Below are 22998 nucleotides of genomic sequence, written 5' to 3'. Positions count from 1 at the left end.
TTATTTTTTTGATCCATGCTTTTTTTTTTTTCCAGTAATACAACTGGGCCCAGGAGTTGGGGGGGAGAGAACAGAGGCAGGGGCGGGGAGCAATTACCCTGGTTTGGTAAGTAACCAGAAGGTAGACAAGCAAGGGGACAGAACTGGGTAGTCTAGGCTGGGTAAGGAGTCAAATAAGACCAAAATGGGTCTGGAGACTTGTGATGTGGGAAGTGAGGACGTGAGAGATGGATAGCTTTAGTCAGAGGAAGCAACTCTGAATCATAGAAGCTGAAGTTCTTCCAGTGCTAAAAGCTACAAGCGTGCTCCCATGGGTACTGCAGGAGAACAGGGAATGGTGAGGTCGAAAGACCTAGCAATTGAGAAGACTGGGGAATGATGAGGTGTTTGTTAAATGCAACTGACAACGAACGTTAGTATTAAAAGAAGCTGAGCAGAGTGGAAACAAGCCTCAGCAGTTCTGCCAAAGTGTGCCGCTTTGGGGAAGTCACTGCCCTTCTCTAGAGCTGCACGAGAAGACTTTTCAGGGTTCTACACGGTAAGATTTTTAGGATAATGGCAAACGACTGGCAGGCCAGCAAGATCCCCCACGTTGTTGGGCCTCCCCTCTCCGAGGAGGCATCCGGAACCTTTCTGCTGTGCTTTTTGCCCGGACGTGCAGAAGCGGAGGCCGGAAGTCCTTTGCCCGGAGGTTCCGAGTTTCCTGGGCTACTACAATGGCGATGAGTTTCGAGTGGCCGTGGCAGTATCGCTTCCCGCCCTTCTTTACGTGAGGCTCAGACCCCGAGAAGCCCCCCTGTGTCTCCCTCCCCTGCCCCGGACCCCGGGCTCAGCCCTGATGCCTCAAATGGGGAGGGGGAGAAAGGACCCGGTGGCCACCACCCTCAGTCCCCCACTTTGTCCCCCAGACGCGCCTCCGGCAAGCGCTGCCTCTCGCTCTCTCACGCCCTCTAATTCTGCGCCCCACCCCCTTCACCCGGCAGGTTGCAGCCGAACGTGGACACCCGGCAGAAGCAGCTGGCCGCCTGGTGCTCGCTGGTCCTGTCCTTCTGTCGCCTGCACAAACAGTCCAGCATGACGGTGATGGAAGCTCAGGAGAGCCCGCTCTTCAACAACGTGAAGCTACAGCGTATCCTCCCTCAGGCTCTTCCACAGCCCACACACATGCACTTCCACGCTTTCCCACATGCCCAGACTTCACACACCCCCACCCCCACCCCTACCCCCCAGCCCCGTCACCCACCGTAGGCAGGTTCTCACCCAAACTGGCCTTGGGAAAGAGCCAGAATGTGTTAGCTGACTTCCATTTTATCCCCAACCCCCAACGCAAATGCAGCCTCAAACCCTCTTGTCTTAGGCAGTGAGGAGGACCCAGGTGTCATTCGGGTCTTAGAATCTCTGCCCGGAAAACGCCAAATTCCAGGCTTTTCAACCCAAATCCTTTTGACTCTGTATCTCGGGTCCTCTTCTGAGTGAAGCTCAAACTCTGGAACTCCCTTTAGTAATTTTCTCCACCTACTCTCTTTCTCCCAGGAAGTAAAGGTCATTTGTTTTTGCTGCCTGATTCATACCTAAAATATCTGTGGAGAAAATCTGAAGGAAGGAGAGAGGGTAGAGGGTGACAGATGGTAGTACCATTCATTTCTTAAGCTCTTCCCTTTAATTGGACTAGTTTCTCTTTACCTTCCTCTGCCCACCAATATCCATGAAATGCCAATGTATAGACTGTTGGGGAATTGCACATATATGTGTGGGAGGGAGAAGAAGGGGACAGGTGGTTCTCAACATGACAGTGGCCCTGAGAATTTTTATCCCACCCAAATCATTCCATCAATGCCCTTCCCTTAACTTTAAACCAGGGAAGCTCCCTGTGGAATCAATCCAGGTTGTATTAGAGGAACTGAGGAAGAAAGGTGGGTTCAGGTCCTCAGATTTCCTTATTTTTCCTCCTACTTGGGCTTTCCGGAGGGTAGATTGGCATAAATGTTTGGGTTTTTTGTTTGTTTTGGTTTGTTTAAGGTTTCATTTTTAAGTAATCTGTATACCCACTGTGGGGCTGGAACCCACAACCTTGAGATCAGGAGTTGCCCACTCCACCACCTATGCCAGCCAGGTGCTCTATAAGTCTTTGCTTTTAACACCTTTTTTCTCTCCCCTGACTTGGAGCCTATACTGTTCTGTACAGTAAATAGTACAATTCCCTGGGTCCTTTCTCCCTATTGTTTTTTATTTTTTTAAAGGTTTTATTTATTTTTTCATGAGAGACACACACAGAGAGAGAGAGGCACAGACACAGGCAGAGGGAGAAGCAGGCTCTATGCAGGGAGCCTGACATGGGACTCGATCCCAGGTCTCCAGGATCACACCCTGCACCGAAGGCAGGCACTAAACTGCTGAGCCACCTGGGGCTGCCCCTTATTGGTATTCAACACTGAAATCTCTCCATCTGTGTTCTGAGAACTAGAGAGAGGTAGAAGGAGAAATGGTGCCTTGCAGATAGTAATAAAACAGATCTTGAATTGCACTTCCTGAAAGCTGAGTCTCTTCCACTCTGTTCTACCTTGGTTTTGCCTTCTGTCCCTTCTTAGCATAAGCTTCTTTCATAAGTATCTGTTTTGCAGGGAACCTGGAGTGGTTGGATAAGAACAAGTCTAGCTTCCTGATCATGTGGCGAAGGCCAGAAGAATGGGGGAAACTCATCTATCAGTGGGTGAGACTATTCTGCCGCAGTGACCATGGCAAAGGGGAATCATATCTGTGTTCAGCAGACACCCAGCATTCCTAGGTCCAGACAGAGCAAAGTGGGAAGGGGCAGAAGGAAGAAGTATAGGTCTTCCAGGCAATCCTCAGTGACTCAGTTTCCCTGGCTGTGTAGAATTTTCCCTGCCTTTGACTGTGGGAGGCCAGAGGCTACATGAGGCCATGTTTGGAGATTGCAGTGCTGGGAACCAGGAGTACTATTGTTGGCTGGAGTCTCTGGCCACAGAAGATAAATGAGGAAAGGAAGAAAAAAAAAAAAAAAAAAAGGCTGGGGCCCTCCCCCTCTGCACCCTTTGGGGCTGTCCACAATATGAATGAGACATTCTGAACCAGAGTGGGTGTGGGGACAAACTCTTTCCCCCACATTCCTAGCTACCACCAGCCCTAAACTCCCAAGGGAGAGAAGAGGGGAAGAAGCATCAACAACCCAAATATAACAAATATATGCCACCTATTCCTGAACAGGAAAACAGAATGAGAGGTCACTCCTCAGACATGTGAAGGCCTGTGGTTTAGTGGTTCCGTATGTGTGTGTACACATATAAATATAGTACCTGTATGGCTTGTGGTTTTTAGGCCACTCCTGCTGAGGTGACAGTGAGCCCTGGTTTGGGAATAGGTACCATTCCTGGGTCAGGTAGATGGAGCTGGTGAGCTCAACTTCTCCCAGGAGATACCTGGTCCTTATTCAATCCCTGATTTCTGTGTCCATAGGTTTCTAGGAGTGGCCAGAACAACTCTGTGTTCACCCTGTATGAACTGACCAATGGCGAAGACACAGAGGATGAGGGTAATGCTTTTCCCTTTCCCCCCAGTTTTGTCATCTGAATCCTCTCCAGTCCTTGTTTAATTGGCATTCAGACTTCCCATCTCTGCCTCTGAATTCCAAATACTACATGACACAAGGGCTCTTAACCCATATGCAAGGTTTCTGTAAACCACCTGTATTTACATGCAAGAATACCCCCATATTTTGTCTGTGGGGATATATGTACATTTTCCTAGGGATAGAGTCCATATTAAAAGATTTTTAAGAGCATCTATGACCCATGAAAAATCAAGAATTATGGTGTAGATGCTGAATGAGGAACCAGGGAAGGAGATTAAGCCTAAAATCTCATTCCTTGCTGACACAGGCTTTCTTTCACCCTGTATACTTATAGAGGGCTCAGGATTTGTGGGCGTCAGCTGAAAGGATTGGGCCAACACCCCCATCCCCACCCCCAGGCCTTTTAAATACTTTGGTTTCTGGCCAGGCCAGGATTTTTATACTGTTTGATTTTTACATAGTGTAAATATAATCTTAGCTTTTTTATCTCTGACTTCATATTCTGATCCGCAGGATCACCAAAAGTTCTAATCTCAGCTGGGGAACAAAAGGCACCTCCCCTTTCTGCCAGGCCCTGGCTGCCCTAACAGAGTTTACAGCTCTTGGCTGTTCCCCCACCCCCACCCCCCACCCTGCAGGCCGCTGCTTGCTACTCCCACCATCACCCCATGACTTCAGCACTGCAGCCTTGCCCAGCCCACCACACACGCTGGGCAAAGCTGGAGGCTTCCTCAGAAAGCAAGCTCCCTGACTAAAGAGGCAGGCCCCCATAGGGGGTGAGGTGTACAAGCCTGTTAGGGCTTGCCACCTGCTTCTCACCTCTCCCTGTAGTATCTTGCCATATCTCCAGATACTCAGCTGGCCCTTGGCTCCCAGCCTTGTTCCTTTTCATTAGGAAAGGGCAGATATCTGTGCTGGACCCTAACAGTCTTCTGGTCAGAGGTGGCTATACTTTATGTTACAATAGGCACTCCTGATGGGTATAGGTGTGCAATGAGGGTCATCCAGTGACAAGGACCTTGACCTTCCTAGGCCTCACCAGGAAGTCCCCCTACTTTGTGGCCCACACGTGGGTGGTGTCACTCTTGTACATCAGGCAATAATGGTGTGGGGGTGGGGGGTACACATGAAGGTTGAGTCTGACCAGAGAACCCGGAAGGGGAAAATAAGCATGAACTCTCATTTCATGCTGACTCAGGCTTTCTTTCACCCCTTACTCCTAAGGATTACCCAGGAGGGGTTGGTGGCAGCTGCGCCAGTATAGATGGCGTGTGTCTACCCTGGCCTCAAGGTCTCAGCTTCCATCTGGACTGTTCTCAGGGGCCTTGAGTCCCCAGGAGCTGAGTGTCCCTGACTACCTGTCTCTCCCTATCCAGAGTTCCATGGGCTGGATGAAGCAACCCTACTTCGGGCTCTGCAGGCCCTACAGCAGGAGCACAAGGCTGAGATCATCACTGTCAGCGATGGCCGAGGCGTCAAGTTCTTCTAGCAGAGACCTGTCTCTTACTTCTTACCTCCCACCTTTCCAGGGCTTTCAAAAGGAGACAGACCCAGTGACCCTACAGACTGGATCTGTGACTCCACCAGACTCAAAAGGGCTCCAGTCCAGGGATGGGTTTCCCACTACCCTGTATGTCTGTCCTTGGGGAAAGGTGAGGCTGAGGTACCAGGGAGAAAAGATGTGCTTCTCCTTGCCCTGCCTCCTCTACCATCCTAGACTGTCCCCGAGCCAGGGTCTGTAAACCTTTAACTTTACATGTGTTCACACACGTAAGTACATACACGCTCCTGCACAAGCTTTTGTCTCTCCCCCTTCCCACCCCTTTAGCTGCTATTGCCTCACCTCTCAGGCTGGTGCTGGATCCTTCCAAGAGGGTGAGAGAAGCCCTGGCTGCAGGCAGCCTTCCAGGCAATATGAAAATAGGAGGCCCAGGAAGGGGCCTGGCGGTGAGAGGCTGGGCTGGACACTGATTTATGATATTAAAAAGCTCAACCCCACTTGTCTGCCTGACGTTGGAAGTTACTACTGGAATGGTCATGAGGAGGGCTGTGAAGCATTGCCCCTTGAATGAATCCCAGCCTAGGAAAGAGGAGAGGCCTACGGCCTTTGTAGATGAAAAGGTCCTCCAGTGCTGGCAGGCTCCAGTGAGCCTGTGGTTTTACATCTGCTGGGTGGGCTGTGTGGGGGAGTGTTGATGGAACACAGCTTGGGGACAGACTGCTTTCTTTCTCTGAATTAGAGTGACTTAATGGCTTCTCATTTCCTATGGTCTTCCCCATGAAAGTCCTGAACCACTCTGAAGCCCCTCCCTCCATCTCTCTGGTCTGGGTGGGGTAGTTGAGGCCAAGGGGAGCTGAAGGGGTGTAAACCGGATATGGACTTTGGTTTATTGGGAACTTTGGCAAACAGAAGGAGGAGGAAGGAGAGCCCACATAGCAAAAACAGCTACTGTGGCCAGGGCCAGGCTGCGGCCAAGGTAGGGAGGTGGAGGGGATGGGTGACCCGGTCCTTGGCTTGGGGGAGGGGCTTGCCCTGGGGTGCACACACCCATCCCTGTGCAGTTCCGAGGGACAGCGGCTTGGGAGAAAACCAGACCTTTCCACTGACCTCTGTATTGTCGGCCTGGGGCTACCTTATCTGGGGCGTGCAGGCGGGTGGTAACCTTCCCTTAACCACCCCCCTTTCTAGAGCCCGAGAGCATTGGTCACGTTTCCTCTCCCAGTCCCAGCATTGAGCCTCCACCACCCGCCCCCAAACAGGTTTGCGCACTCTTGTTGCGGGAGGGCACGCTGCCTGCCGTCTAGCACCCGGTCCACCTCGGAATGATCCCGCAGGCGGGTGGTGCCGCCTCGCACCGGTCCACCTCTGAATGATCCCGCAGGCGGGTGCGCCCAGAGGCGAGGGAGAGGAGGGCCTGCGGCCGGGGGCGGGGCTGCTGACTGCTGAGGTGGGCTGCGCACCCGCTCAGCGCCGCTGGCCCGCTCCTGGCCCGCTCCTGGCCGGCTCCGCCGCTGGCCGCTCCGAGGGGGCGGCCCTGGGGGGTGGGGCCGGGGGCGGGGCCGGGGGGTAGGCGAGCCGGGGACTGGGGCCCCAGGAGCTCAGCCGGAGCGCTGCGCACCCAGCCAATCCTTGCCTGTCAGGCCGCCGCCTCTCCAGCCGCCCGGCTTACTGCCTTGCGGCGCTGGCCCTTCCTCATGCTGGCACCCCCGACCTCCGAGACTGCAGTCCCCATGTCCCAGGCGGAGGCCGACCTGGGCCTGCGGCCCCCGCCGCCTCTCGCCGCCGCCGCCGGTCCACCCCGCCTCGGGCCCCCTCCTCGCCGGGCGCGCCGCTTCTCCGGGAAGGCTGAGCCCCGGCCGCGCTCTTCCCGTCTCAGCCGCCGAAGCTCGGTCGACTTGGGACTGCTGAGCTTGTGGTCCCAGCCAGCTTCACCCGTTCCGGAGCCCCCTGATCCTCCGGACTCCGCTGGTGCCGGCCCCGCGAGGAGCCCACCGCCTAGCTGTCCAGAGCCCCCCGAGGGCACGTGGACTGGGGGAGCCCCGGTGAAGGCTGCAGACTCCACGCGTCCAGAGCTCCCGGGCTCCACAGGGGGCCCTGGGGGCCGGGATCCGCCGACTGTCCCTGAAGCTGCGGCTCGGGAGCGGCAGCGGGAGCAGGAGGAAAAGGAGGACACGGAGACCCAGGCAGTGGCAACGTCCCCGGATGGCCGGTACCTCAAGTTTGACATCGAGATTGGACGTGGCTCGTTCAAGACGGTGTATCGAGGGCTGGACACTGACACCACGGTGGAGGTGGCCTGGTGTGAGCTGCAGGTGTGGCTGGGCGCCCCCTCTGTGGCACCTTGGGATGGGACCCTTTGGAGGTTTTGGGATGAGAAACCTAGGGGACAGCAGCAAGGGAGAGATCTGTCTTTTCAGTCAAATGTCCGGACACTCCTGCCTGCACCCTCTTGCTCTGATGATCTACGGATCTGGCTGATTCTGGGCTGCAGAAGGATAAACTGAGACAGAGGGTGGCACCCCTATAGGTTTTGGACATTCTAACTTTAAAGTCTCTATACCCAACCCTGAGAGGTGGAAGATAGAATGCAAAATCAGATAGGGAGCCAGTTCAGATCTAAGGTGTGACTGGCCTCACCAATCTCCTCCTATTGTCTCTTCCTTTCCCTTTCCTCTTAGTCCTGAGACCCTCGGTGTGTCCCTGGTCGTCCTCCTCCTTCACCCCAGATCTCTGAAGAGTAAGAGGCTGGGATGATGGAGGCCAGGAGTTGCGGCAGGATCCTCTCCATTTCCAGCAGATTTAGAGTGGTGGTGGCAGGATGGGGCCCACCCAGGCCCCTTCTGGAGCATCAGACTTATAGACTTCCACACAACTGGAGGCGGGCGAGATAGAGAGCTCTAGCCCCGGTCTGAGTCCAGTCCTTCTCCTCATCTCACTGTGTACCTGGGCTCTCCCTTCCCAGACCAAAAGCACTGAACCCAGTGGGATTTAGGAGGATGTTGGTGGGAAGGACCTTCCTCCCACGGAGGGAAGAACCCAGTTAAGTCTGGGCCAGCAGCTTTGGATTCAAACTGGGGGGCAGAGCCTGGGTAAGGGTCCTCCCCTCCAGCTCTGGCACTGGGCTCTCCCCTTGCGCCTGCCAGTGCCGCGCCCCAGGCTCTAGGCCAGGCAAGGAGAGGCAGCCAAATGAGGGGGGTTGGGGGGATGTGGGGGGGGGGACAGGACAGCCAAGGGGCAGGGGGCAGTCTCCTGGTGCCTGGTCCTGGATCATTCTCTTTCTCTGTAACTCCCTTTGCAGCCCTCCTGCCTCCTGTCAGCATCTAGCAGTTCTCAGTTTCTGGGGCCAACCCCCTTGAAGGCCCCAATTCTCTGCCTGCTGTCAGCCTGCTGCCTGCCTGCTGCCTGCCCATTGCCAGCCCCGGGGCGTCCCCTCCCGCCCCATGGCTGGCCCAGGAGGCTACAAAGGCGCTATTGAGCTCAGGGCTCTTGGACCGGGCTGCATAAAGGCCCTTGTGTCCAGCAGGGGGTCCAGGGGTGGCCCCAGGCCCGGGATGGGCGTGTCCCTGCAGCAGCCTGAGGGGGCGGATCAGGAATTAGGGGCATACAGCCCCTTGGGCAAGTGATGACCTAACCTGGTCTGTGGGCTCCAACCTTACCTCTCACCCAGCTGCTCCCTCCATGTGCCCCTTCCTCCTCTCTATGGGGTCCTGGACCCGACATGACCTTGACCCCCATCCCCTACCCTACAGACTCGGAAACTGTCTCGAACCGAGCGGCAGCGATTCTCTGAGGAAGTGGAGATGCTCAAGGGGCTGCAGCACCCCAACATCGTCCGCTTCTACGACTCGTGGAAGTCAGTGCTGAGGGGCCAGGTTTGCATTGTGCTGGTCACCGAACTCATGACCTCCGGCACCCTCAAGACGTGAGCTCTGTGCCTGGTGGTAGTGTTGGTTGGTGGGAGAGCTGGTAGTGGGAGGTCCTCACTGTTTCTGGAACTTCTCCCAGGCTCCTCAAACTCTAGATTTAGGTCCCAAACCAGGCTTGCCACTTCTCATCCACTCCTACTGCGTCTCTGCCTTCATGAGTGACAGTGTCCACCCAGCCAAAACTCAGGCATCTCCCCAGATGCCTTTTTTATCTCCACTCTGTGCATCCACCTATCCCTATCAATTTCTCTCCAAGGTTTCCTTATAATTCCCCACTCTGCTTTCCCTGTTCCATCCACTGCCATCTCATTGGTCTAAAACCCTGCAGCAGCCCCCTAATGGGCCTTTTCCCACTCTGCCCTCACCTTTCCAACCTATCCTATCTTCCTGCAGTCGGGGGAATCTCTCTGTTCCTTAAAACCCCTTCAAGGTTTCCCACCTCCCTCAGGTTAAAGTCCACTCTTCTTAGGATTTAGCCTCATCTTGAACTTAGACTCCACAGGGGCGGAATTCCCTGTACCTCCTCCCACCCTGCCCTGCTGCTTTCTCCGTGCCTTTGAGCACAGTGTCCCTGCCGCCTGGAAAGTCTCCATCCCTTCCCCTTTTCACCCTTGAACCCCTACTCATCCTTCAAGATGCAACATAAAAGTTATTTCCTCTCTGAAGCCCTCCCCCCACGCCCAGAGCAATTAGTCATCCCTTTCCGTGCTCCCACAGCCCCCAGGCTCGGCCCTATCTGCAAGTTTCCCGCCCAACCCGTTTCCTAATCTCACTTCTACCTAACACACCCCCGACTCAGTTTCTCCCTGGAGCCCGACAGGCAAGCCAGCTAGAAGAATGCTGGCAGAAGATGCGTAGGAGGCGGTGCCAGGGGGACTAGGGGAACTTCCCAGCGAGGGTCTCCTCCCCCGCCTCCGTGTCCCCGTCGCAACCCTGGCTATGTGCCTTTCCTCCAGATACCTGAGGCGATTCCGCGAGATGAAGCCACGAGTCCTTCAGCGCTGGAGCCGCCAGATCCTCCGGGGTCTTCATTTCCTACACTCCCGGGTACCCCCCATTCTGCACAGGGATCTCAAGTGCGACAACGTCTTTATTACGGGCCCTTCGGGTTCAGTCAAGATTGGGGACCTGGGCCTGGCCACGCTCAAGCGTGCCTCCTTTGCCAAGAGCGTGATCGGTGCGTCTCTCCAGGAGGTCCTGCTATTCACGCCTCCCCCGCGTCAGAAGAGAGCCTGGCAGCCCCCCTTCCCAGCAGGGGTCCTTTGAGTTGCACGGAGTTAGAAGAGCAGGGGACTTGGGGAGGCCTATAGCATCCTCTCTCCCCTTTACTGCCCGCTCTCCCCCCCACAACACACGCAGTGGGGAAGGGTCTGTCGCTAGCACTCCAGAATGCTCAGGGTTGCCCCTGCCCCCCACCCCCTGACTAGCCAGCGGTGCCCAGGAAGAGGGACGAAGCCCGAGGAAGCTTCTGTAGCTTGATGCCTGCCTGCTGTGGCTCCTACAGGGACCCCTGAGTTCATGGCTCCTGAGATGTACGAGGAAAAGTACGATGAGGCCGTGGACGTGTACGCGTTCGGCATGTGCATGCTGGAGATGGCGACCTCGGAGTACCCTTACTCAGAGTGCCAGAATGCCGCGCAAATCTACCGCAAGGTCACTTCGGTGAGAGGGGGGTGGGGGGAAAGAGTATTCCAGGTCACCTCTCACTCTCCTGCCCCAACCAGCTCGTGGACCATGCAGTTTCCCTTAAAGCAAGCCACAAAGATGCTCTAGTCAACCCTGAAGGATATTGGATGCACACACGCTCCCCCCTACCCGCCCCCTCCGAGCCCCTGCCCCAGTACTAGCGGTTTAGAATAATGATGTATGTAGCGCTCCCCGGAGTTTACAAATGATTTCACATCTGGTCTTTGACTCGCAGGGTAATGCCCCGCACTTTACAAAAACTGGCATGCAGGAAGACATGTTCAAGGTCATACTGTCGATACGCGGGGCGGGGGGGCGGGGGGACGGCGATTTGAAATTAAACCGTCTAGTAGCTGTCGCAGTGCATTTGCTATTGCACGCTCTGCTGCCTCGGGCGGGGTAGGGCAGGGTAGGGGGCGAGCAGAGAGCTGGGGTGCACAGCCCCCCAGGCTTGATGCAACTCCTTTCCTCCAGGGCACAAAGCCAAACAGCTTCTACAAGGTGAAGATGCCCGAGGTGAAGGAGATCATTGAAGGCTGCATCCGCACGGATAAGAACGAGAGGTAGGATTATGAGCAGGGTGTGTGTGTCGGGGAGAGGGGAATGGAGGGGACGGCGGCGGCAAGGCTCGGCTCACGGGCGCCGCCCTCAGATTCACCATCCAGGACCTGCTGGCTCACGCCTTCTTCCGCGAGGAGCGCGGCGTGCACGTGGAGCTGGCGGAGGAGGACGACGGTGAGAAGCCAGGCCTGAAGCTCTGGCTGCGCATGGAGGACGCGCGGCGCGGGGGGCGCCCGCGGGACAACCAGGCCATAGAGTTCCTGTTCCAACTGGGCCGGGACGCGGCAGAGGAGGTGGCGCAGGAGATGGTGAGCAAAGGACAGACTTGCTCTGCGGCTGGGGTTGTGCGGGGGCGGGGGCCGTGGGCGCCGACTGGAGGGGACCCCATGGGGCCCCGCGGTGGTGGGAGAGGCACCCAACTCACCCCTCTCTGAGTATCTTTGAGTGCCCCTCCCGCCTTAACATACCCACACGCACACCTTGTGTGCGAACTCTGACGTTTTCCTTTTCCAGAGCAAGCCCTGGGTCCTCCAGCCTCCCATGCTCTACTTCCTAATGATCTGATTTTCCTGGCATGCTCTTCTCTCCAATTTATCTGTTTATTTTTCTCATTTTCACCCTCCACCTACCTTGTTTCCGCCCACCCCCACTCCGTCTTCCTCCATGCTCAGAACCATGAATTTCAGGAAACCTGTCCCCTCTAAAGTCAAAATTAAATACTTTTTTCAATTTCAACGGGTTCTCCATTATAGGACCCATCACCTTTGGGCTTGTTTTATATACCAGGAGACATTTCTGTCTTTCTCCTCTACTAGACTATAAATTCCTTGAGGGCAGAGACTGTGTTCTATTGATTTTTCTATCTCTGATAGAAAAGAGCTTGGCACATGGTGGGAGCTCATTAATAACCCCATATTTGTACATGGCTTAGAGCACTTTCACATATGCATTTGGCTGTTATTACCAATCCTGCATGGAGTGATTGTATTGATGAGGAGAGATGGAAGGCTCAAAGAGGTTGAATATTTTGTCTGAGGTCCTGAGCAAGTAAGTGGCAGAGCTAGATTTAAACTCAGGCTGTTCAGATTTTAAGTCAGATCACCCCATCCCACCTCCCTTACATGCACAGGGAAGCTTGTGCTTGAGATGAATAAGAAGATAATGAACAATAGCTGCTGGACCAGCAGAGGCATACATGGGAGGTAGAAGATGCAGACTTGGTGCAGGAAGGGGTGAGGAGTGGAAGAGAGTATGAGATTCCTGATAGAAAAATGGCAGTTGAGAGGGTGGGGATCATTTATGGTAGGTCTGGGTCAAGAACATGAGAATATGTTTGAAATGTGGCATAAGAGCAGGTCTCCATAGCACAGCTCAAACCTGACCTGGGATCAGATCTTGACCCATTACGTACAGGGATCCTTGATGATGATACTATTGACATCTTTATTTGAGGGATGATCCTGTGTATTTTGGGGTGTTGAGAAGAATCCCTGGCTTCTACTCACTAGATGCTAGTAGCATTGAGTTGTGACAACTGCAAATGTCCCCAGATACTGCCAAATGTTCCCCCTTTTCCTGTGAGAGCAGTTGACCTACTAGATAACCATGAACTAGTCACAGTTTTTACTTATGTCTAAAATGGAGCTAAGACCTACCTCAGAAAGTTATTGAGAGGATTTAATGATGGTAACGAGTTGCCAATTAATGGGCACAGTGCCTAATCAATAAATGTCAGTGCCCTTTCTCCTGGAGAAATATCCTGGAGGCTCCAAGAAGGTCTCCTAATGTGTCTTCGAGTGGGATCCTTGACTTCAAACTGTGTTTCTCACCCTCTCAACTCCAGGTGGCCCTGGGTTTAGTCTGTGAAGCTGATTACCAGCCAGTGGCCCGTGCAGTACGTGAACGAGTTGCTGCTATCCAGCGAAAGCGTGAGAAGCTGCGCAAAGCTAGGGAGTTGGAGGCCCTACCCCCTGCACCAGGACCTCAAGCAGCAACTGTCCCCATGACTCCTGGTCCCCCCAGTGTCTTCCCCCATGAGCCTGAGGAGCCAGAGGCAGACCAGCACCAGCCTTTCCTCTTCCGCCATGCCAGCTACTCATCTACCACCTGTAAGTCACCCCTGACTGTGGAATTTGGGATGTGACCTAGGTCCTAGAACCCTTGGCCCCCCATGCAGAAGTTCAATCCAGCAGCACCATCACTTACCCTGCCTTCCACATCTAGCCATGAAGCTCCTTCTGGGAAAACTTCCCCAGGTCCAGGCCCCTCCTTGCTCAGGCAGCCCCCCTTCTTTGCCAACATTCCCCTTTACTTCCCCTTTTTTGATCCCCTCCCTTCCCCACCAGCGGATTGCGAGACTGATGGCTACCTCAGCTCCTCCGGCTTCCTGGATGCCTCAGACCCTGCCTTTCAGCCCCCTGGGGGGGTGCCATCCAGCCCCGCTGAGTCCCATCTCTGCCTGCCCTCGGTGAGAGGGGTCATATGGGGGGGATCCCAGCCATTCCAAGCCTATGACCTTTCTGTCTCCTTGTGAAACCCAACCCCATGACCTGGACCCACATCCCTGGAAATCCACCACTCTGTCCTCATCTTCCTTAATTCCCTCTGCCTAGTACCCTAGCATCCTTGACATTGAATCTCCCTGGATTCCAACGATTATAGTCCTCTGACCTCATGAACCCATTTCCTATTTCAGGCTTTTGCCCTCTCCATCCCACGTTCTGGCCCTGGCAGCGACTTTTCCCCGGGAGACAGGTAGGTTCTGGTAGGAGTTGGGGTGCTCACGTGAGACATATGGTACTCTGGGGTCCCCGTGTCCACTCTGACACTCCTATCTCCTTTTCTTTTCCAGCTACGCCTCAGATGCAGCATCAGGCCTTAGTGATGTGGGAGAAGGGATGGCATGCATGAGGAGACCCCCAGGGAGAAATCTCCGGCGCAGACCGAGATCCCGGCTGCGGGTCACTAGTGTAAGAAAGGCACAGGAGATGGGAAATAACCTGCAAGACCAGAAGGGAAACTGTCAGGGTGGGGGTGGGAGAATGTGAGGGAGGTCAGCCAAAAGAGAAGAGAGCAGTATGTGACTGGTCCCCTGGAGGCAGCCAGTCTAGTTTCTAATACCAGGCCTGGGGGGACAGAATTTGCTTCTCTTCAGTTCCAATTTGGCCACTGTCATTGGTTGGAGTGAGCAGGGGGAGGGGACATATGACGACGATAGAGGGCTTGACATCCTCCCCTCTGTTGACTTTGACTCTGAAGGTCTCAGACCAGAATGACAGAGTGGTTGAGTGCCAGCTACAGACCCACAATAGCAAGATGGTGACCTTCCGATTTGATCTGGATGGGGACAGCCCAGAGGAGATTGCAGCTGCCATGGTGAGAGGGACAGAGATGAGAACACAGTCCTTTGGTCCAGGCCAGGAATGTCTCTTCTGATGCCCCCTGGTGCGGAACTCCCCCTTCCTCCCACCCAACAGCAGGGGTTTTTAAAGCACAATGACACTGAAGATAACTCTGTCCTTGTTTGAGGAGATATTTTTATTTATTCAGTGAGCTTTGGATCCTCAGTTGGAGCAATCTGAGACTCATCTAGGGTATACACAAGTGCTGTGGTCAGGTGCACACTACATATATGATACTGTGCCTGTGAGTAAGGGGTGGTCTGGGGACGGCAGGGAGAAGAGGTAGAATTTATTTGAGGTCTTGACAGAACAGCAGTGAAGCCTGGAAAGGGTAGATCTAGAGGAAGTACAGCACAAGCAAAGGCATGGAACTAGGGAGTGACTTGGAATATGGGGCCTAGGGTGGGGGCTTCATGAGGAAACCATTGTCACTAGAACTAGGGGTTCCAAGAGAATTGAGGAAGTAAGGTTATAGAGTCTTAAGAGTTTGACAGAGTGTAACATGGTGAGAATATTTTAAGAAGACCATTCTGCCATGGGAAGTGGGAGAGGGTTGGGGGTAGGGAATCCAGTTGGTAGACTGCTATAAGAAGTTACAAGGGGTCCAAGGAGAAAATGGGTCTTGGAGAAAGAAAGAAGAAAAGGGGGTGAATCTGAGGGTTGTTTCAGGAAAATAAGTTACTCTGTAATCCAGTCATTTATTGGTGTAATATGATACATCTAGTAGATGGTCAGTAAACACTTGCTGAGTTGAAATGATAGGGAGTTAGGGAGAGGGGATATCATGGGTGACTGGTAGTGTGGAGAAGCTAGTGGGAGAAAATCATTAAAGGAGAGAGGAAGTTGGAAAATGAAAGCATGTTTTCTTGGGGGTAATGAGGAGTCTGAATGACAGAGGGGCAGGCAAGATCCTCCTTAGGAGCAGGATACAGTCAAGCAGGGCTGGATTTAGGATCCAGAAGTAGATCTAGGAGTTGTCAGCACAGCAGGGAGGGTGAAGAGAGATGAGCTTGCAAAGCCAGAGGCAGAGAGGATCTGAGAGTGGATACCCCCATTTTGGGGATGGGGAGGAATAGATCCTCAAAGGACACAGAGGTGGAGCCTGAGAGGTGGGAGCAGCCCCAGAAGATATTAGGGAAAACTGAATGAGCAGAGAGCTTCAAGGAGGTGACATAGGGTGAAGCCTGAGGCAAGACCACACTGTCTTTTGTCAGAAGAAGGTCTTTGTGGGAGACTAGTTTCGGTGGAGTGGGCAGGGATGCCAGCCTCTGTGGTGAAGGAGAAAGGGGAATGAGAGAAGCATCAGGCTTCAGGAGCTCTCTTTAAAGCTTCTTCTTCTCCATCATGTCATTCACCTTGTGTCCAGGACAAAGACAAAATATCACTTGGCTCTTGGGCTTATCATCTTTCCTCTAGCCACACCAGTTTCTGAATGGTCCTCTGAAGAGGCCAGGTGCCTCTCCACTTCTGCCTCCATCTGCTCAGGGGTCTCTTGCTCTGAAAGGCTTCTCTACTAGGCTTCAAGCCCACTCAGATCCCACATAGCCAAAGCGACCCCTCCCCCTGACCATTGCCCTGTTTTCTCTTCCCACCATTCCACCGTCCACTCCTCTGCAGCAGAATTCTCCTGAGACTTGAATCAGCCCTTGCTTTCTGCCCCTACACAATTAATGGCTACCTGTGGTTACAGAGTAAGGTCCCAGTTCTGGAGCATGGCCTTTGAAATTCCCTGCACTTCCAGCTCTGCTCTGGTCTTCACCGCTCTGTGAATGTGCCATGTCCTTTCATGCCTCAGAGCTATCACTCATGCTGTTCTCTCTGCTCTTCTCTCCAAAAGGACAACATGGAATGGAGGAAAGGGTAGGCTTTCACATAAGATCTGAGTTCAGAGTTCCACTGTTACTCACTAATTTGGTGAATTGGAGCAAGTTTTTTAACCCCTGTGAACCTCCGTTGCTTATCAGCAAAATGCAGATCATCATACCCATTTTGCAAAGATGTTCTTTAAAAAAAAAAAAAGATTTATTTATTTATTGAGAGAGAGAGAGGCAGAGACACAGGCAGAGGGAGAAGCAGGCTCCATGCGGGGAGCCCACCTCGGGACTCGATCCGGGGTCTCCAGGATCACAACCTGGGCCACAGGTGGCGCTAAACCGCTGCACCACCAGGGCCACCCCTGCAAAGATGTTCTGTTTTTTTTTTTTTTTTTTTTTTTTGCAAAGATGTTCTGATACAGTACATAATTTATGAGAAGTTGTAGATATAAGAGAGATGAAATTATATGAGGAGTACCCACACGTGATAGGTTGCCACGTGGCATGATCCGATGAGAGACAAAATGATTGCTCAGAGTCCCCTATCTTAGAACAAAGAGAGGCCCGAAGAGGATCCACTGTCAAGCACCGCCGAGAAGGGCAGGTGCCGGGTGAAGCCCTGAGTCCAGGTTGGCTGTCAGTTTTATTTAGTAGAATGTAAAGTATGTGGAAACAAGGGAGGAAAAACAAGAAAGCAGTCCTGTGAGGGGCGTCAGGGAACTGTATCTGTGACCATCTGTACAGGTCTAAGGAAGCATTAACCAGGGGGCTTAAGGGGACAGAAGAACCGACCTCAACAGGCCTGGCTATCTTATCCACCATCATTGCTGTTTTCAGCATGTACTGTTTTCAGTACAGACACATGGCAGGAATAATTGGCTCTTGCCACATGCATAGAGCTGTTGCCATTTATGCATGTCCCTATTCTTTTTTTTTTTTTTTTTAAGATTTTATTTATTTACTCATGAGAATACACAGAGAGGAGGGAGAAAGAGAGAGAGAGGCAGAGACACAGGCAGAGGGAGAAGCAGGCTCCATGCAGGGTGCCCGCATTTCCCTATTCTTATTGTTTCTTTGACCTGCTGAGGTCTTTTGCTCTCCCATGATAGGTCTTCAGTGAAGGGTTGCTTTCTTTCTTTCTTTTTTTAAAGGTTTTATTTATTTATTCATGAGAGACACACAGAGAGAGGCAGAGACACAGGCAGAGAGAGAAGCAGGCTCCATGCAGGGAGCCCAATGTGGGACTCAATCCCAGGACCCCAGGATCACATCCTGAGCTGAAGGGAGGTGCTCAACCACTGAGCCACCTAGGTGTCCCTAGAAGGGTTGCTTTCTTACTTATCCTTCAAGGTTCAGCTCTGTGAAGCCATATCAGCTTCCCTTATCCTCCTGGGTGACATGATCTGCTCTCTCTCTGGAGTGGCATTTTAAAAAAACTGTGGCAAAAAATACAGAACACAAAATTTACCGTAACCATTTTTAAATGTACAGTTCAGCAGGGTTATGTGTATTCACATTGTTGTGAAACGGGTCTCCAGAACCTCTTCATTTTGCATATCTGGTGAAACTGTATCATTAAGCGACTCTCCCTTTCTTCTAGCTGGTTTAGTATTTTATCTATACCTTGATCAGAATGCCTTTCCTACCATGCCTTTGCAGTATATTATGTATATATGTGTCTCTTCGGCTAGATTTTGGGCTTCTTCAGGACCAGGATTTGTTTTATGCTTCTATGTATTCCTCACCTGGAACAGTGTACCTGGACCTAAAACAATGCCTGGCACATAGTATGTGCTCAAGTGTTTGTGAAATTGAATGATATATTTACTGTCTTTTGTCTTATTTGTACCGTGTGTGTGTGTGTGTGTGTGTGTGAGAGAGAGAGAGAGAGAGAGAGAGTACCTGGATAGTACACTTCATAAGAAGTACAACTCCCTGTAAGAGCAGGAGTTGTGTCCAAAAGCATATGATGCAATAGTGGAAAGAGCTCAGGCTCTGGCTTTAGACAAATTTGGGTGCAAACCCTGTCATTTTAGGCAGACTGAACTCACTTTTTTGAGCAATTGGTTATCTTTTTTTTTTTTTTTAAGATTTTATTTATTTATTCATGAGACACACAGAGAGAGAGAGGCAGAGACACAGGCAGAGAGAGCAGTGGGCTCCCTGCATGGAGCCTGCTTCTCCCTCTGCCTGTGTCTCCACTTCTCTCTTTCTGTCTCTCATGAATAAATACATAAAATCTTAAAACAAAACACACACACACACAAAAAAAACACTGAGCCATCAAGGGAGCCCTGCAATTGGTTATCTTAACTCTAAAATGGGAATGTTAGGGATCCCTGGGTGGCTCAATGGTTTGGCACCTGCCTTTGGCCCAGAGCGCGATCCTGGAGTCCCGGGATCGAGTCCCACGTCGGGCTCCTGGCACGGAGCCTGCTTCTCCCTCCTCCTGTGTCTCTGCCTCTCTCTCTCTCTCTCTCTCTGTGTCTATCATGAAAAATAAATAAATAAATAACTAAAATATTAAAAAAAAATAAAATGGGAATGTTAGTACAGATGCTGGAGAGTCATTGTTGGCATTAAATGAGATAAGACATGTAAGCGCCTGAGCTATAATGCATACTAGGAATGTTAGCTCCTGTCTTCTAAATTTATTTCTCCTTACACCATATGGTTTCTGGCACACAGTAGATACTTATTGAATACTTGTTTTAGGTTGGTGGTTGGCAGAGTAGTGGTGTAAAGGGTTGGCTTTGAAAGATCAGCGCAGCAGGGAGGGATGAGTGGGGATAACTGAGCCTTCTCTCCCCTTCCTGCTGACCCCTTGCCAGGTATATAACGAGTTCATTCTGCCCTCGGAGCGAGCCGGCTTCCTGAGCCGTATTCGGGAGATTATCCAGCGAGTGGAGACCCTGTTGAAGAGAGATACTGGCCCTGTGGAGGCTGCTGAGGACCCCCTGGGCCCCCAGGTCAGACCCCTCAGGTCACTTCCACCTCTCTGCTCCAGATGTCATGATTCACTGCCTTCACCACTCCCCTTGGCTCTAACTCCTTCATCTCTGGGACCCCTAAGACAATGGCTTTACCCCATTTAAGAATCTGATGAAAGCCATGGGCCCTTGTTCTAGAAAATTGTGTTCAACACATACTTTTCTTTTTAACTCATTATTTTGATAGAATTTCAGACTTACAGAAGGAAGTTGCAAGTTGTACTAAGAACTCCTAGATACCCTTTGCCCACATTTGCCAGTTGTTAGTGTTTGGTCATGTTAGTTTTGTTGCTGTCTTCCTCCCTCCCCTCTCTATCTGTATTATTTTTTTCTGAACCACTTGAGAGTAAATTATAGACATCATACCCCTTTACCTGTAATTATTTTAGCACATACACTTTTGTGTCCCCTGAAAGTCCTCTACGGACTCCTAGAGGTTCATGGATCCCACCTAAGACTCAGCTCTCCCCCACTGTAACTGTGGGCCCCATTTTGTCCCTCAGGAGGAGCCAGTACCATTGCCTGCTCTTTCAAGCCCCCTTCCAGACCAATCCTGTGGTATGTACTGAGTTCTGTCCCTATTCATAGCAACCCTTGGGGTTGCTCCTGGGAAGGGAGTAGGGAATGACTACTGGGAGCTCAACACTCCTTCCTCAACAGCAGAGCTCCAGAGCAGCACTTCCCTGGAGCAGCGGAGCTGGGCAGCCTTCTCTACCTCCTCATCTTCTCCTGGAACCCCCTTGTCTCCTGGAAACCTGTTTTCCCCTGGAACCCCAGAAACCCCTGTTTCCCCAAGTCCCATCTTCCCCATCACTTCTTCCCCATACCCCAGCCCTTCCCCTTTCTCCCAAGTCTCTTCAAATCTCCCCCAACACTCCCCCAACTCTCTGCTTGGATTCTCTCCCAGTGCTGCCCAGTTCCCTGGCCCAACCTCTCATTATCTGCAGAGCTCCATCCTCCCTTCACCTGCCTCCTCTCCCAGTTGTTCCCAGTTAGCTCTTTCTCCCCCTTCCTTCCTCTCCTGCCCTTCCACTTCTCCCCTCCCCTCCACCACTGCAGCCCCTCTCCTCTCTCTGGCTAGTGCCTTCTCCCTGGCTGTGATGACTGTGGCCCAGTCCCTGCTGTCTCCCTCACCTGGGCTCCTGTCCCAGTCCCCTGTGGCCCCTCCTGGTCCTCTACCTAGCCTGCCCCTGCCCGCTCCCACTGCGGCTTCACCTCCAACAGCTGAGATAGAAAGTGAGGTGAGTAGGAAACCAAGAGGGATGGTGAGGGGTGCTCCATTCTGGATCATTCCCCTCCTCATGGACCCACACTTTATAGGCCCCACCGGGATCCCTGGGTGGCACAGTGGTTTAGCGCCTGCCTTTGGCCCAGGGCGTGATCCTGGAGACCCAGGATCGAATCCCACGTTGGGCTCCCAGTGCATGGAGCCTGCTTCTCCCTCTGCCTATGTCTCTGCCTCTCTCTCTCTCTCTCTGTGACTATCATAAATAAATAAAAGTTAACAACAACAACAAAAAATTATAGGCCTCACCAAATCCTGCTCGGCCGCTCCTGGGTGAAGCCAGACTGGCACCCATCTCTGAAGGTGAGGCCTCTGATCACTGACCTTCCCCTTCCCATTATTCTCAGTCCATTTCATATCTTGCCTCTAATTTCTCTCCCTCCTTCCATGACTCCTTCCCTGTTGCTCTACAGAGGGAAAGCCACAGCTTGTGGGGCGTTTCCAAGTGACTTCATCCAAGGAACCGGCTGAGCCTCTTCCCCTGCAACCAGCATTCCCAACTCTCTCCAGTTCCCTGAAGCCTCCAACCCCTCAGCTGACCTCAGAGAGCTCAGACACAGAGGATAGTGCTGGAAGTGGGCCAGAGGCCAGGGAGGCTCTGGCTGAGAGTGACCGTGCAGCCGAAGGCCTAGGGGCTGGAGTTGAGGAGGAAGGGGATGATGGGAAGGAACCCCGAGTGGGGGGCAGCCCCCCACCCCAGAGTCATCCCAGCCCGGTATGGATGAACTACTCCTACAGCAGCCTGTGTCTGAGCAGTGAGGAATCCGAGAGCAGTGGGGAGGATGAGGAATTCTGGGCTCAGCTGCAGAGCCTTCGGCAGAAGTGAGTCTGGGGAGGAAAGACAAAAGAGGTGGACTTGGGAGAGTAAAGTGTGTGGCTAGCACTCATGCTCCTGGTGCATCCTCAGGCACTTGTCAGAGGTGGAGGCACTACAGACACTACAGAAGAAGGAAATTGAGGACTTGTACAGCCGGCTTGGGAAGCAGCCCCCACCGGGGATAGTGGCCCCAGCTGCGATGCTGTCCAGCCGCCAGCGCCGCCTCTCTAAGGGCAGCTTTCCCACCTCCCGCCGCAACAGCCTGCAGCGCTCTGAGCCCCTGGGCCCGGGTGAGACTGCAGTGGCCCAGCTCCCATCTTTCCTGGGCCCCCTTCCCTACTGATCTGGCTTTCTTCCAGGCCCTGGGGGTCTGCCCCTTGGTTTGGGGGGGGACTAGCCCCCCTTTTCCCCATGGCCCCTTCCCTCATTCAGTGCTATCCCTCCCCATCCTGCACCCAGGCATCATGCGAAGGAACTCCCTGAGTGGCAGCAGCACCGGCTCCCAGGAGCAGCGGGCAAGCAAGGGGGTGACATTCGCCGGGGATGTTGGCAGGATGGTGAGGGCGGGCCCAAGGGAGGGCGAGCCCATGGAATGCTGACTGCAGCTTCACTCTCCTCCCATCCTGAAGGTTTCTTTAGTGCTTTTTCTTTTCCCTCCAGTGACCTCAGAACAGAAGCCATGCGTCTCCCCCACACCAGGGCCCACCATGGAGCTTGTGTACTCAGAATCTGCTGACCAACACAACTGTGCAAGAAGACCCCAGTACTGAGGGAGTAAAAAGCTTTCAAAGGGGCATGCTGCTTCCATAGGGAAGAGCCAAACATGTGGGAACTATTTACTATATATAGAAGGTATAAGTTCTGCAGCCAACCATCCTCATGCCTCCACCTCCCCAGGCAAGGGTCAACCACTAAGCAATCCCACTCAAGCCCTGATGCTTCTAGAGGGCATACTCCCAGCTGAGCAAGTGTATGGGGTGTACTCACACTAGACTTAGCGACAGCCAATAAAAATGCTGGAAACTAGGATTCTGTGACTCTGAATCTGTTTTGCCTTAAGAACTGTGGGTAAAGCCTTATGGGGCTTGGCAGGGGAAAATTTAGAAGGGACTCTCCTCACAATGGAAAGCAAGGCTAGGAGCTGCCCAGCCTTCTGACTTTCTGCCAGCAGTTCATGAGGAAACTACAAGGTCAGTGATCCACTTGACCAACCTAAGATCTCATCCAGACTCCACCTTCAGCCTACAAAAGCAGGCCCAAGTGGAAATTAAAAGAAGGAAGCCTGTTTGCCCCTCATCTTTCATCCACCCCTCTCAGAACGGGAAAAGGCAGGACAGTTAGAGTAAGGATGTTTTTAAAGGTAGAGAACAGAAGAGTGACCTTCCCTCCCTGAAGACATGGTTCAGTCTCACACAGCCCAGTGACCCA

At 52.8% G+C, this 22998-nt stretch overlaps 2 protein-coding genes across 11 annotated transcripts; both read left to right on the top strand.

The window, feature by feature from the left end:
* The first annotated feature begins 617 nt into the window (after positions 1 to 617).
* VPS25 (vacuolar protein sorting 25 homolog) lies at positions 618 to 5587 on the top strand. The gene is made up of 6 exons (XM_025987062.2): positions 618 to 769; positions 984 to 1129; positions 1860 to 1913; positions 2622 to 2710; positions 3475 to 3550; positions 4966 to 5587. The coding sequence occupies exons 1-6, from the start codon at positions 717 to 719 to the stop codon at positions 5076 to 5078; spliced, it is 531 nt and encodes a 176-aa protein (XP_025842847.1). The 5' UTR covers positions 618 to 716; the 3' UTR covers positions 5079 to 5587.
* A 1058-nt stretch (positions 5588 to 6645) lies between these two features.
* WNK4 (WNK lysine deficient protein kinase 4) lies at positions 6646 to 22599 on the top strand. 10 transcript variants are annotated; one of them, XM_072747123.1, is made up of 20 exons: positions 6659 to 7402; positions 8840 to 9012; positions 9973 to 10193; positions 10521 to 10678; positions 10938 to 10988; positions 11177 to 11265; positions 11355 to 11571; positions 13107 to 13371; positions 13609 to 13730; positions 13959 to 14017; positions 14115 to 14232; positions 14522 to 14638; positions 19310 to 19447; positions 19972 to 20026; positions 20132 to 20709; positions 20996 to 21056; positions 21167 to 21575; positions 21661 to 21860; positions 22030 to 22127; positions 22231 to 22599. In XM_072747123.1, the coding sequence occupies exons 1-20, from the start codon at positions 6785 to 6787 to the stop codon at positions 22231 to 22233; spliced, it is 3750 nt and encodes a 1249-aa protein (XP_072603224.1). In that variant the 5' UTR covers positions 6659 to 6784; the 3' UTR covers positions 22234 to 22599. The 10 variants fall into 10 exon arrangements, with proteins under 10 accessions (XP_072603226.1, XP_072603227.1, XP_025842822.2 ...); XM_072747124.1 differs by having other exon boundaries at positions 20129 to 20709; positions 22030 to 22085; XM_072747122.1 differs by having other exon boundaries at positions 20129 to 20709.
* Positions 22600 to 22998: the final 399 nt, after the last annotated feature.

This window comes from Vulpes vulpes, chromosome 2, assembly GCF_048418805.1.
Source record: "Vulpes vulpes isolate BD-2025 chromosome 2, VulVul3, whole genome shotgun sequence".
In the NCBI taxonomy this organism is placed as follows: Eukaryota; Metazoa; Chordata; class Mammalia; order Carnivora; family Canidae; genus Vulpes; species Vulpes vulpes.
This window is presented reverse-complemented; position numbering and strand designations above follow the sequence as displayed.